Raw genomic sequence first — 14641 nt, forward strand, 5'->3', positions numbered from 1 at the left:
CTTAGCTTTACTAATCCAGGACATCCTGAATGAATCATAGGACTCTTGAATGACCTCCTGCTCCTGCTGGCCAAAAATATTCTAATATTACTTTGCTTTGCTGAGGCAAGAGATCACAGTGGATCAGCAACACTAAGAAAAGCCGGAATGCTCACATCTTGTAAAATTCCTGAAGTTTGACATTTGAGAAATTAGGTTGCCACCTCACCTCCCTCCCGAGAGAAGCTTTTCTTCTCTCACATTTTGTTTTCCTTCCTTTTTTTAAATAAGAAGTCTGTGATGTAAAAGATTCCAGATGCTCTCTTCCCTCCAGTCTTGCTGAAGCCTGTTTTGGATGTCGCTTAGCATAAGAAATGCCTGATTGCATTTATGTTAGAAAGGAGAAAACTGAGCCCCAGAAAGGCTACAGAAATCTTCTAAGTTAAGCCAAGTCGTTAGTGGCAAGCCACAAATATGACACAAATATTCTAGTTTTTAATAACATATTCTAACAAACCATATTCTCACCTCACTTCTCCCAGTGTCCAAAGCTGATGGGAGTGCGTTCATGCACAATTTACTGATAGGTTTCTGGATGCTTGTTTCAATCTAGAAAAAGAAGAGGAATGAGAATGAGACAGCTGCAGAAGGTGAAGACTCTGCAATGACCGACATGCCTCACACGGAGGAAATGACAGACATCGTAGAAATGAGAGAAGAGAATGAATAATAAATGGGATGCAATTGTTCTCTGCAGGGACGATTGGAGTGACGCTTCAGCATCTTGTCGTCTCTCATACTTTTTTGTTTGTTCGTTTTTATTTTTGTAATAAAGAGGCCTTGATTTAAAAGGTTTCAGATAAATTCTCTAGCATACTGAGTATGCTCTCACTGATGAGGGACCTAAAAAGAGGTCTTTGCTTCTTTTTTTCTTTTTTTTTTCCAATTGAAATTTTTTTTTTTTCTCACTCCATGCAAGCGTAAAAGATACAATTGCATCACTGTAGAGTCTTCCTTACTTATGCATCCACCTTCTCTGGACAATCTGCATTTGTCAACCAAAGCCCTGCTCCTGTGCGCCTGTGTGTGTGCGGACCTGTGCTCGCACATGCACACTGCCACATGCCACTGGCTCAATGCTACTGCCATAACCCCACTCCCTCCCCTCTCTCCTTCTCCTTCCTTTTCTTGATGAGAAATGGAAAAGAAGTTTGGAATACAGAGCTTTATTTTACTTGCTTGAAAATGACTTTGCTACATAAACTAATATACTATGGTGAACTATATCTTTTTGTTTGGCCTCATCACTAGAGCTTATACTGCACAGGGTACAAGACAGGGAGGAACGTGGGAGTCTCCACATAAATAGTGGAGAAAAACAGGTTCCTCTCTCATATTGAAAGTGTGTGGATGTGTATATACACACACAGGTACATGAACAGAGACATATATATATATTTTTATATATATATATATGCATATGATAAATAAAATCACAGGACAAGAACTCTATTTAGCTTTCATTCCATCAGAAAGATAGTAATCTTTTGAAAAATATAAACATTTAATTCAGAATTTTCTTGAATCATTAAGTCCCACCTTACATATAATTTTCTTTAGGAAAAAACATGCACTTTCCTCTTGTGAAGAGGGTGATGGCAACTGATAGACTTTGACTGTATTTGAATAAAACAAAAATAAATATTGACAAGCTTTACCAAAGTTCTTGTCCACTGACCTAACTTTAATTTTTAAAGGTTGATTTGTTCTCTATAATTATTTCTGGTGCCTCTATATTAAAAAAGAGTAAGATCAGATAACATATGCAGGATACCATGCTAGATAACATTACTAGACATAGTTCCATGAAATTTTTTATATAGAGATGTACACGTACTCACATGTGTGTGCATGTGTATATATAGTTCTATACACATGCACGCACACGCACAGAGAAATTTATGTTTTGCTATAATGTATTTACCTATGCAGTAGGTCAAAATCCATGTGGTGAAGCTCAAGTACTGATGGTCCTCCAAGCTGGAAATTAGGGGCTTTGATGATCTGTTGGCTCTCAAGGCAGCGTTGTGTGGGGGCCAGGAGCCATCCACGCGAGCCCTGCGGAGCTGTGCTTGTGGCTGGAGTGCGCCTTAAATACAGCATGAGGTCAGGTGGGAGACTCAGGTTGGGTGGAAATCAAGGCTGTGTAAGAGGTGAGGGAAGCAGGGAGGTTTTTGGGAGCCACCAATGCTGCTGTGGCAGCAGTTTGTGTTTCTGTGCTCTTCTGTGTTTGGCTGCGGGGCAGCGCTTGTTACTGGTCTGTAGTAGCTTGGGTCCTTTCAGATTTAATCATGTCAGAGTCTGGAAACCATGATCCTCCGTCCTATATCCATAAATCAATTAATTTAAACCTTATTTAGTAAAATTATATTTTTCTAAGTTGTGGAAATTATTATTTAATTGTGGACAAATTCTGTTTCTAGATTTATTTGCCAGGTAGTCCCAGCAGTCAGAGAACTGATCAAAACTAAACATTACTTTAAATGTTTTATCAGTATATGTGTATGTAGACATACACATGTGTATAAATATATATATATATATTGTATATTATGTACATTTATTTTAAACTACAATACATTTCCTATTTTTCCAAGTTCAGCTAAAAATGTCTCTACAAAACTACTGAGTTGACTAGTAACCAGTTATGGCCGTCATGAAAGACATTGTATCAATGAACTTTACATTTTATTGGAAAGATTTGTACCAATTTGTTACATATGCAAATACAATAAGAAAAAAATTCAGAAATTACTGTGTTAACTGACAGATTTGCTAAATCAGTTTATGGTTAATGAGCAGTGGTGCTGGGAGGGTAAGACTAAAATCAATAACCATGTTTGCTGTGTCACCACAGGGTAAATACTTTTTGACACTAGAGTAAAACAATTTTTTAAAAAAAAACCCTCAGACAAATTAATGTGTGCAGGATGTAAACTGTACACAGTCATGAATACAGGTTCTCAGACAGGTTCTCATATGTATATAAGGTGTATATAGACAGTCACAGATCACAGTGACCATTTGAGGTCTCCTCTATTCATGTAGTTTTGGTTTCTCCAGTACATTTGTCTCCAAGTCCACAAGATGCAGTTTTTCAGGAACTGTAGAGATGAAGCAGGAAAATATTTTTGTGTAATGTGTGCGTTTCTTTTGGTACATGACTAAAATTCAAACAGCAGTACTTTTGAAGAATTTTGAGCCTTACCAGTGTAGGTTTCAAGGTAATGACTGCACCATAAAGTAAAAATCTGAAAACAAAGGATAACACTGAGGCTTGTACTTTAGATAAAAAATAACCAGATTTTTAAAAATTAATTTTTGGTCATACAGAGCTAAACTAATGGCACTATAAAAGATAAATTTTCAATTATGTGTGTAATACTTACTAGTCCTTTACTTTACAAGATACTGAGTGAGCACAGGAGTGGTGAAATTTGGGCAAGAATTGAAGCAGAGACATAAGGACATGTGCATTGCATCTCTTTCTGCTTCCTGCAGGTCATGTATTTCTTTACATTTCTCTGCTGGATTAACAAAATGTGATGACATTTCTGCAGGGAGCGAGTCCCAGCCAGCCCCTCGTGCTGGTCCCGCTGGTGGGCAGGCAGGGTGTCAGCGAGGAGGGATTTCTCCCTCTGTCCCTGGCAGACATTGGACTTGCTTCTGGGACTGTTGGCAGGAGCTTCAGCAACCTGCTGAAACCTCCTGCTGCTTGTTAGCGGCAAATTGAGCTGGGCTGGTGAAGCAGCCAGTGTCACGGGCTGCAGGCTGGGAGTGGGCAGACATCCTCTGTACCAAAGCCCCAGTCAGAGCATCACTGACAGTGTCTCTGTCAGGAGATGCTGGCACATGCCCTGTCCTGCACTTCCTCCTTTCCAAATGTACTTCCTTGAGTTCTAGTGCAATGGCTTAGCTGTGTCTCTCTTGTGCTGTTGCTTATGAAATGGTTATCTATCTCTGTGGTAATTATTTTGCAATAGAAACCTGTCCTGTTTCTGTGTCAGAGAGCTGGAGCACCGTCATCTCAGTGAATTCATGTGGAGACTTGGCCTTTCCAGACTGCATTACACAATCAAAGTTACAATAAAAAGAGAAAAAAAAGTTGATCTGCATCTTACATCTTGTATTGCAGAGCAGCTCGCGCAGAGGGAAATAAGGGCAGAACACAGATAAGCTGTGGATTAATGTTCCTCAGCTTTTAATAAGTACATAAAATTGTGTTAATGTGTCTTGAGCTTTCCTTTTTCAGAATTAAGAGAAAACATTGCAGGTTTTTCCCCCTCCCTGCCCTAAGCAAGCTCTCATGCTCACCATGCACAGACTTGATGGACAAAGCTCTGCATCTCTGGGCCGGTGCCCGAAGCCATGTGGGTGCAGCAGCGCATTCCCAGGGCTGGGACATCCTGCTCCCCTTCCCCTGGCACAGCCGCTCCACACAGGAGGGCTCAGATCCCTGCTTCTTTAGATAGAGCCGCCCTAAGTGAGAGCGTTGGGTAAGTAACAGAGAAGTCTTTTTGTTTTCCACTCATTTTGCTGCTAAATATTTCCTTTGAGCAGGAGATTTATATCTGGCTCCTGCTCGGTGTTCCACCGATTCTGCAGCCAGGGAGGAGCAGCCCCAGACGGAGGCTTGGCTGATGAATGCAGCTGATTCAGGGCAGGCCACGGCCCACGAATAGAAACCCTTTGAAGGCAGGAGCGCCTTCTTTTATGGGATGGCGCCTCGTGCTTAGAAAAAGGCAGAAAGGATGGATGCTTTCAGTCAGGGCAGCCAGAGGCGTCGGGCACGGCTCTGTGCTGGGCTGCAGGCTGGCAAGGGGAAGGGAGCATCCCGCGCTTTCGGCATCCCAGCCCCCTGCTGGAGAAGTGCAGGACACTGCAGGGCAGGATGGGCTCCGCCTCTCAGCCAGGGCCTGTGGTTGTACAGGGTTGGCAGAGGCTCGAGTGCAGCTGGTTGCTTCCTGGGGACAGTGGCAGTAACCCTTGGAAAGCCTTGGGATTTGTGTATGGGTGTGGTGTGTATAGGAGAGTGCTGCGCAGGCAAGTTTGTTATGACCTTTGAATAGTTCCTTGGAACGAGAGTTCAAGTCTAAACATGATGTGGGACTGATACTATGCCATTTTTTAAATTTGCAATTTAAGCTACACAAAAGAGTAAACGAAACAGCAGACCATCATGTTTTACCATTAAGCTAAAACATGATTTAGATTAGTGAGCTGGAATGGGAGAGAAAGAGGACATGTTGAAAATTGTACAGATATTGCATATCCCTCCTAAAGACAGCAGCATGGTGTGGAGAGGAGGGAATCAAAGGGCAGAAAACACCATTCCCCTTTCAGCTGCCCTGGAGAGGACTGAGGATGAGGAGCAGTGTGTCTGTGTAACACCACTTCCTCCTTCCCAGTAGAGGAGCCTTCAGAGACAGGAGTGTGAAACACCTTTGAAGATGATTCAAGCAGAAATAAACCAGCATACAGGTTTTATAATGTGCAGTAGGGAGGTGTCTTCCAGTTTCTGAGTAACTGACAGGGCTGCACTGGGGAAATATTACTTAAGTATTAATTAAACATGAGAAAATGATCGCAATTTTGGTAGCAAATTGGCATGTCCCAAATACCAGCTTAACCATAAAATGATAGGATTCCCTTGCCTAGTTCATGTTTGGCTTTCTACTGAGTACAGCAAATCATCTATTTTGAAGGGAGTAAGGTCCTGTGGAGGTGTTGCAGTGCAGAACAGGCTGTGGGGACTTGTGGTAGAGTCCCAGGTAGGAAGAGGAGCTCTGAATTTGTTCTGTGCCCTGCAACATACTGTATAGGAGCCTGGCAGCATCGTGAAACAAGGCAGAATTGTCAGCTTAGCAGCAAACTGGGTCCAAGCATGGTCACAAGCTACAGCAGCCCTGCAGAGCAGCAGGAGGGCATGGGATGCAGGGCAGCCCTGGCTCCAAGCTCAAGCAGCTTGTGTGGATTTGCTTTGGAGAGCCAAGTTCAATTGTCAGGGCATAGATGCAATCCTCAGCAAAACCAGTGCCAGACCTCTCAGTAATTGGCACCTTCTGAACAAAAAGCCAAAGAGAAAGTACGGGGTCAGAGAGATCGAGCTTTAGGCTCAGCTTGGAGCACAGACTTGCACAGAAGGGCATTTTGGCTGCAGTTCCTGCAAATTAATTGTAGGGTTAGAGAATGAGCTTCAGTCTCCACATTTCATAACCATGACATCCAATCCATCTCAGTAAAACAGAAGGATGGCCCTCTATTTCTAGGTGCTCTTTTGTCTGTAATCCCAAGGGGAAACTTTTCTTTAGTTTTACTAGACCTTGTCACTGCTCAAATCAATTTATTAGTTTTACCTCATTATTTTCTGTCATTCCAAGTCCAGTGTCTTCAGATATTTCCTCATTTTCTTCTGAAGGTTCCTGCTAGGCTTATTTTGTGTGTTGGCATTTTGAGAAGAAAAATGTAATCGTCATGCTGACTGAATGTCAACTAATGCTGTGATTAAAAAGTAGCTTACAACAAAAGTCTTCTTTGATGGACTGTTTTTTACTTCACATTTGCTAAGCTGGACAGGAGAGTCAAAAAGTAGAAGGAATTGGGGGGAATCTTTAGCTAAAATCAAGAATTAAATGAGTTAATTCAAGTTAATTTCTTAACTCCAGCCACCTTGTGACTTCCTAGTGAAAACCTTTACCCAGACTATTCCAGCAAAGTTAGCAGTGCATCCCCAGAACAGCACAGAATAGTTTGAGACATGCAGGTATTGTGTATTTCACAACTGAATGTATAATGAATTGAAAAGTCTGATTAACAGGGTAATCCATTAGGTTTAAAATTCATCTGGACATGAGCAGCCTGGTCCAGTATCAAAGGCAGCCCTGCTTTGAATGGAGGGGGACTCAGCAAGAAAACTGCCTGCAATCCTCTTACAACCTAAATTGTTCTCTGATTCGACCAGGAACCTAGAGAGGTCCCTTCATCTTAAAGGACTTAAGATTGCTTGCCTTTTTTTAGGCTTTTAATTCAGGATTGAGAGACAGTGCCTAACAGGGGCCTTCAATGTAGATATGTGAGCAAAAATGTTGAGCTGCACAGATTCTTTTGCTGATGACAAAACTCTGGTATTGCAGAGCCAGCTTTACAGTGCCCTCCCACCCTCTGGAAGCCCACAATGAGAGCAAAGCAAAAACAAGCAAAACAAAAACAAACAACATTGTATCTGCAGACAAAGTATTTGAGTACTGTACTGCACTTCTCCCATTAACTCTCTAAGCAAAACTGCCTGGAAACAGAAAGCAATTGCACTTATTACCTGCTCCTCCCACCTCTCTTCATGTGCATTACTCAGCATTTAAAAAAAAGCTACCCTTTCCCATAACTCCCTTTTGTAATCAAGGTAATGCAAAGTAAATACTTACATTTATGTAATAGAATGGCTTGGCCTGCCTGTAAATGAGAGCATATAAATCCCCTCTTAGGAATGGATGTAAAAATTGGAACAGCAGCTTTATCCATAATTCATTAAAAAACCCACAACAAAAATGCAAAGAAAAAATTGCAGAACTGGGAAAAAATTTCATTAACTTTTAAGGAAACTATTGCCTGGGTGGCAAGTAAGGTGTATGTGCACATGCAGAAAACAGAGCCTGGAACTAACATTCATTGCTCAACTTTGTAGTTTGCTCTCCAAAGCAAATGTAACTCTGCTTTTGTGCCTATTATGATGAACAAAAAATCCCTCCTAAGCTGTAATGAAACAATTGGAAGGCTACAGGCAATAAATTAACTGGTTACTTAGATCAACTGATTTTATCCACCAACTTTGCAGGCACCACAAAACTGCAAAAGCAAAATCTCGAAAAAAGTTAAAGATACCTATTTTTGTAGATGACATTTCCTTGCTTATTACCATCAGCAACTTTTTCACTTGGTTTAATAAAATTATTTGCAATATCTTTGTATATTTTTAAAAAGCAAATGCACAGGATGCAAGGCTTAACTTGTGTTTCAAATGGCAGAAACAGCCCCCACTATCATAGAGGCAATCAAGCTCAGATCATGTCAGGTTTTGATCTTTCAGAACATTGCTCTGTCTGCTCCCTTATTTTAGATAATTTAGGTTATTTTGTGGTGTTACTGCCTCTGCCTTAGTTTTGTGAAGCCAAACACCTATGGAGGGTTTGTGATAAGAGACTTGAAGTTGGGATTGCAAGCAATGTCAAAGCCCCCTGCAATGCCTGTGCTGTTTGACAGGGATTTTACCACCACACTCCACAAAAATTCAAAGTGGACTTGACTCTCTCTGGTGGAATGGCTGAAATGCATTTCATGGGGTTTGGGCAGCACAGCCCAGCAGCATTCCCTTTGAGAAAGACTTGTTTCCCCTACATGGGACAGAAAGCTTCTGAGAGTGCCTGAGGAGGAGCACATGTGAGTGCAGAGGAGTGTGTGCATGTGGACAGACGGACAGGTGGCTGCAAATGAAAGAGCTGAAGTGTCTTTTGCAAGCACCCTGCACTGTGTTACCCTGCAAGGACCACACTGGAGGGCAAAGAGAGCAAGAAGCCCTTCATTTGTCATCTTTAGTGAAAGCTTCTCTGGCATTTAAAGGTTACTGGGCATCTTAGTAGATCCCAGTTACTAGAGAAACACCAACTTTGTAGTGCTAGGAGCACAGCAGAGAGCAAACTTTGCTGCACCTTTTGCAGTGCAGAAGCCAGTGCCACACAGCCCTCTCTCTCCAACTTTGCACCCTTGAGCAGGCCAGCCACAAGGTCAGTCTAGAAGGAAACTACCAATGTTGAGCAGGACCTAAAGTAGCAGCCAAGAACTGTTTTCTCTTCCCAGCAGGAAGTCATCATGGAGAAGAACCAAACCATGTAGCTCCCTGCATAACTCCCAGGAAGTCTCAGTTCTGAGGCAGTTTCTGAGCAAAGATAGCTTTGGCCACATCATGCAAGGTCAGACTGCACCACTTGTAAGATGATACTACAAGCACAGAGGGTTTTCCAATCTCAGAGGGGTGCTATAAGGATAACAGTCACTAATGCTGGTGAAATATGCTTGGATACTACAGGGAACAGTGTCACAGAAATGCCTAAAAATACTGAATTCATCTTTGCATGTTCTAATTGTGCCTTTGGGTTCTCTAAAATTGACTTGTTTTTAGTTTTATAGAAATACTTTTGGAATTGAGAGTGAGAAGTAGTGTCTGGAAGCAGTATCCTAAAAAAAGGCAACCCAAAATCTAAAGACTCTTGCTCAGGAAAGAGGGGAAAGGAAGTTTGGGAGCCTCATTTCTTCCCAGCCTGGCCCTCTGACCATGGATTATTCTGCAGGACAACATCTTGTTCTGTTCTCAGCAGGCTAACTGCTGAAAGAGGCAAAAGCAGTAGCTAGCCACACTTGGCCAAAGTTGCCCTGAGATTAGGGTCAATTCTCTATCAACACACTTCTGCAGAGAAAAGGCCTCATTTTTCAGTTTGTTCCTATAATTTGAAGGTAAATCTGAGAACTAGGCAAATACATATTTCACCTGAGAGGTATCAGTGGGTTTTAATTTATTTTAGAATATCTTTCAGCATCAACATCAGATTCTTTCTTAGGATAAAGCTGTCTTTATGAAAGCAGTGTGCCTAATAGCCATCCTCAACTACTTAAACAAGTCAATTTTGCAAGGACTGTAGCTGTCAAGCCAGAGCACTGTTTGGAACTACAGTACAGGGATCCTAGATTTTAAATGAAATGTTACCTCATGCATCATTTTCTATCATACTTGTAGAATTCCAGGTAGTTTATCTCAAAATAAATGTTGCTTTCTGTAATTTGTACACATGCTAAAGCTGCTGGTATGTTTTTTTAATGACTGTTCTGCTCTGCTTTAAACATGTGGGTTTTCTTTAAACAAAAATGAAGGTTAAAACTTTGTACATTTTTAAAATGACTGCTAAGGTCAGAAGTATAAAAGTATATGTTGCATTAAAATCGAGTGCTGTTTATGTATTTAACATAGATGTACGTTTTTGCATTGTTAAAAAGAATGATTCCATGCTTTCTTTGAGGGGGATCTGTGCTCCAATATTGTCTGATAGCTTTCATATTCTAATTACTTTAATTAAAGTTCTAACAGTTTGCATATGATTAATGATTCTGATTTCTTCTGTTTTATTAAATCTGATAACCTGACATGGTCTAAAATGCTCTTCTTATTTGGAACAAGCAAAATATACCTCCTGGTGAGAAATTAATCCAACACTCAAACTGTTTTTGAATTACAAGCATGATGCTGCCAACCACAAGGTCTTAACTTGAAGTTAATGAAATCCATAAAATGATGCAAGAAAAGCTCTTTATTTCTACAAAGCCTCCAAGTGTCGTTGATATGGAAATACCAAGGCCAGAATATTTTTTCCATACCAAATCAAATACTTTTGTCATTCCTGTTAAAACAGACACTTAGTATTTAAAGGGAGAGCATTATTCTCATCAGGCCAAGGCAAACTCAGGTGTCAGGAGAAGATTCATCCATCTGGCTGGTCACAAAGCTGTCCTTATGAAGCTGCAAAAGCATTCTTAATCAAAAATATTTTTTTTATTTTGACCACATTCCTTAAGTATTCCCAAATGACCAAATGTGAGCCACTTGGAGCCAGTGAGAAGACTGGCTTTTAGTGTTTTGACACTTGAGCAGCCACTGGTTTTAAAATGGTCTTGGAGAGGTACCATGGTAAGACTTTGCCCATGACCCCTTGAGATCCTGGTGCCTCAGCTCTCCTCACACTGGCCCACAGCAGAGAAATCCAGCCTTCGGGTTTCCTGCACCTTGTTGGCCCCTCAGTTCCTGCCTGTTACTCCTTGTCTCCTCCCTTAGGGGCTCCATGACCACCCTCTCATGTCCCTGGCATCTGTGAAGGGCTGGGAAACAGCTCTCTTTCTCCTGGACCTTGGTGCAGGGCTGTCCAGGGGACATTCAGAGAGCCCTGAGCTGGCTCTCACCATGCCCAGCTCCCCCTTCCCACTCTCCAGCCATGGCTGCAGAGAGGATTGCTTATGTCCAGTCATGTTCCTGTCTGAGAGCAGGAGGGCTGAGCAGAGCAGAGGACACATTCAGGGTACCTACACCAGCAAATGATCTATCTCTGCCCCACTCCCAGGCACGGGCTCACTGGCTGCTGGCACGGCTGTCCCATGCACAGAGCGGTCCCTGACCTTCCCGAGCTCTCCCTGCCCAGAGCACTGCCCCTGCAGGAGGCCATGCTAAAAAATAAAAGTAAAAAATAAAATAAAATAGAAAAAGGGAGCTTGGATAGGGGTCAGAAAAAGATACTGCCCTTGTGCTGTTCATGAGGCCAGACCAAGGGAGAAAACATCCCATGGCTCGGGAGGCCAGAGCCTGTTTGGAACAGGTTTGAGAATTGCTGCCACACTGCTTCCTCTTGAGCAGACTGAGCAAGGCCAAACAGCACAGAGTCACATGGTGGCCAGTTTGACCTTTCTCAAACGAAGCTTTCTCTTTCAGGGACTTTGTAGGCTTTATTTCACTCTTCCAAAGAAAGTTAGGGCCTGATCTGAAGCAGGGAAAAAGTAAGACATGCAGTATGAGAGCAGAAGGGAGCAGAAACCTCACCGTTGCCTGAAAGTGACACTTCTGAATGAGGATGTGTTGGATGACCACAGCAAACACTCTCCCTGCATGTTCCAGTCCCTGCAACGTGCATGGAGAACCACAGGGAGGAAAACCAAAGCCTGAGTGCTGCTTGAGAACCCAGGAGAAAGCCAAGCAGCCTCTACACTGGCTGTTCTGCAGCTGTGAGAAATGGGCCTCCTTCCTCTAGGTGACATAAAAGCTGTGTCTCGTGAGCAGACATTTTCCTGGCAGCTGGAACCAGTGCTCCCAAACTTACAGCCAGAATAGATTGCTCTGTGCTGAGCCCACCTGCCATACCCAGGTGGTAAATTCCCACATCCTCCAGTGCAGCATTTCTTTAAAGTACATGGAGTTTTGGTGGCAAGCCCCACCCATGATAACAGTCCTCACAGTGAAATAGGATGCCTTCCCAACTGCAGATCTTACACCTTCTCTCCTAGCTCCCCAAAAGAAACTTCACACCATTATTTCCTTTGAATTTTCCATGCTGTTGTTTTACATATTTCTGGGAAGGCAGACACACCCAAATGAGCTTCCATGGGATGGGGTGTTGGGATTATATTGATACCTGGACCTTTCATACCTCATGCCTTACAAACAAGGTGATTGTTGAAGCTATCACAGATTTGCTTTAAACATCCCTAAGCACTGCTCCAGTTAATTTTTCATTTTCCTTTTTTTTTTTAATACCTTCTAGAATGCACTATTTTGTGTAATTAAAAGAGGTTTTATGTTTGCAATATATGTTTGATGAGACAAAATCCAGAACATCTGAGCAAAGGGAGCTCTAAAGAGGGCTCCTCTATAAATGAACTCTGAGGAAGAACTTGGCTGTCTAAAAGCAATGTTAATATTAAGTACTAAAAGCTAGTACACAACAGTCATGTGATATTACCCTGGGGTAATATCTGCAGGAGGTGCAGGAGGCCAGTGATGCTCTGAGTGGGTGTTTGCTGGGGAGGATCTTAGGGAGCCTGAATGGAAGATGAGAATCTGAGGCTCACAGGAGACAGCTTGTCTTGCCACTGTGCAAATGTTATTTAAACAAGGGAAATAAACGATGAACTCACTGAAATTTGGTTTAGTTGTAAACCCTCCGTTTCCTCTATGTTTTCAACCCTATTAGCTAAGCAGCTCAACAATGACCCCTGAGAAGAAATTTTATTGGCTCTTCTGTCTCCCTTTTGAATATGAACTCAAAAAACATGCTCAGGTGAGAGAACAGAAATTGCTCTAAACTGCTGCTTGCTGGCTTCCTGAAAGTAACACAATCCTCCAGAATGCAAGTGCATTCATGATGCAGTTCACTGGCACAGAAGCTGAAGTTTGGCAGCAAGAGATGAACCTGCCTAGGAGGGGCAAGAAGCAGTGTCTCAGCCAAGCTCTTACTCTCAGCTCTGCAGAACCACTCCTTGAGCAAAATACCAGGTCTCCTGTACAAAACAAAGGCCAAAATGTTATGTAATACTGAAAAAAAAAATTAAAGTAGAGGGCCTGGAAAGAGTTTAAGTGAAATGGACACATTTTGCAAGGTTATGTCCCATCCTGTACATCCTCCTTGCTCAATGTAATTTATTATTTCTCTTACCCTTTACATAAAACCAAAAAAATTCTTATGATGCGGAAGACACTCATAAACAGTAATGACAACAGTAATAGTTCAGCAAGTGGTCCATCTCTAAATATATAGCCTATTCAGTTTTACACTGAGTATGTCTTTTACCTAGAAATAATTATCATTTCGTTAACAGCAGTACAGGCAATAATATTCTGTTATTCAAGGTACTTTAAATCTTTGTATCTCAGCTACAACTGTTTTTTTTCCCTTTATAATAAGGACAGTAAAAATAAATTATGCTTTGTGCACCTTCAACTGCAGTTGGAAACTAACAGGTTTCTACATCTTAAAAATTATTTGATTCACTCTTGGATAATGTGAGAATCCAACCCACCATTTCTCACCATACATCATTTTTGACACTATGAAGCCTCATGCTTTTGAAGCAGGAATAGGTTATCCCAGAACCACTGCTCAGGATTCACTGTCACAGAGTGATTCTGACTGTGAAGACTCACATGCCTCAAAACATCACATGAAGGTTTGGATGAATGCATTAAAAAAAGCCAGATACTCAGCAGCCAAAGAGAGGGCTTGCTACAAATTTCAACTCCTACTAGCAGATTCTTATTCTAGGTGTAAAACAGATTAACTACTTGATATTCAAAAAGCTAAAAATGTAAAGGCATGAAAAATCTCAAGTTTCTTATCACTTCATTTCACAGTCTTCCACGTCTTCAAAATGTCTTTCACCTATCTATGCACTAAGAACTTCGACTTATATATCCTGCCATGCAAGTCTCTCAGGCTGATGCTGCTAAACCCGGGTCTTTTGAGATCACTGGATCACAAGGCAAAGATCAGTAGATCACTAGGTCACAAGGCAAAGCATTTTGGCCATACCGTATTTCCTCAGCACGGTCGGTGTTTGTGTATCGGCACCGCGCTCTGCATTTGCGGGAGCACCACGGTGAAGTGACAAGCCAACAGAAGCCCTGGCTGTGTCTCGGCAAGGAAAGCAAGGAAGGGCTGCGGGTGCCGCCAGCTGGGCTGTCCCCTGGCCTGCAGGGACACCTGGTGACAGACCGGGAAGGGAGGGTAGGCTCGCAGTGCGGTGGTGCGGGACCGGGTGAGGCGCTCCTGGGCTCCCCTGCAAAAGCACTGCGAGCCGGGGGCAGCTGCGGGCCGGAGGTGAGCATCTCCAGTGAAAGGTCTGTGAAACACCATAAGACTGTTTCAGAAGGAGGGCACTTGTTTCATTTTTCTTATTTTTTCCCCTTTTCTTTGTCTTTTTTTTTTTTTTTTAATCTAAGATGTATGAGGCACAAGGGCACCATACATCTTCGATTACGTAACAAGGGCAGTGTCTGAATTCTGTCCCACCCCAGGAAGCC

General features: G+C 42.3%; 1 protein-coding gene across 1 annotated transcript in view; it reads left to right on the forward strand.

Annotated features, from left to right (window-relative positions):
* ANKH (ANKH inorganic pyrophosphate transport regulator) overlaps positions 1 to 10182 on the forward strand; it is a 107006-nt gene extending 96824 nt beyond the window's left edge. The window contains exon 12 of the mRNA XM_054639709.2: positions 593 to 10182. Within this exon, the coding sequence (XP_054495684.1) occupies positions 593 to 709 (117 nt within the window). The 3' untranslated portion in view covers positions 710 to 10182. The remainder of the gene's footprint in view (positions 1 to 592) is intronic.
* Positions 10183 to 14641: the final 4459 nt, after the last annotated feature.

Source organism: Agelaius phoeniceus, chromosome 1, assembly GCF_051311805.1.
Source record: "Agelaius phoeniceus isolate bAgePho1 chromosome 1, bAgePho1.hap1, whole genome shotgun sequence".
Classification (NCBI taxonomy): domain Eukaryota; kingdom Metazoa; phylum Chordata; class Aves; order Passeriformes; family Icteridae; genus Agelaius; species Agelaius phoeniceus.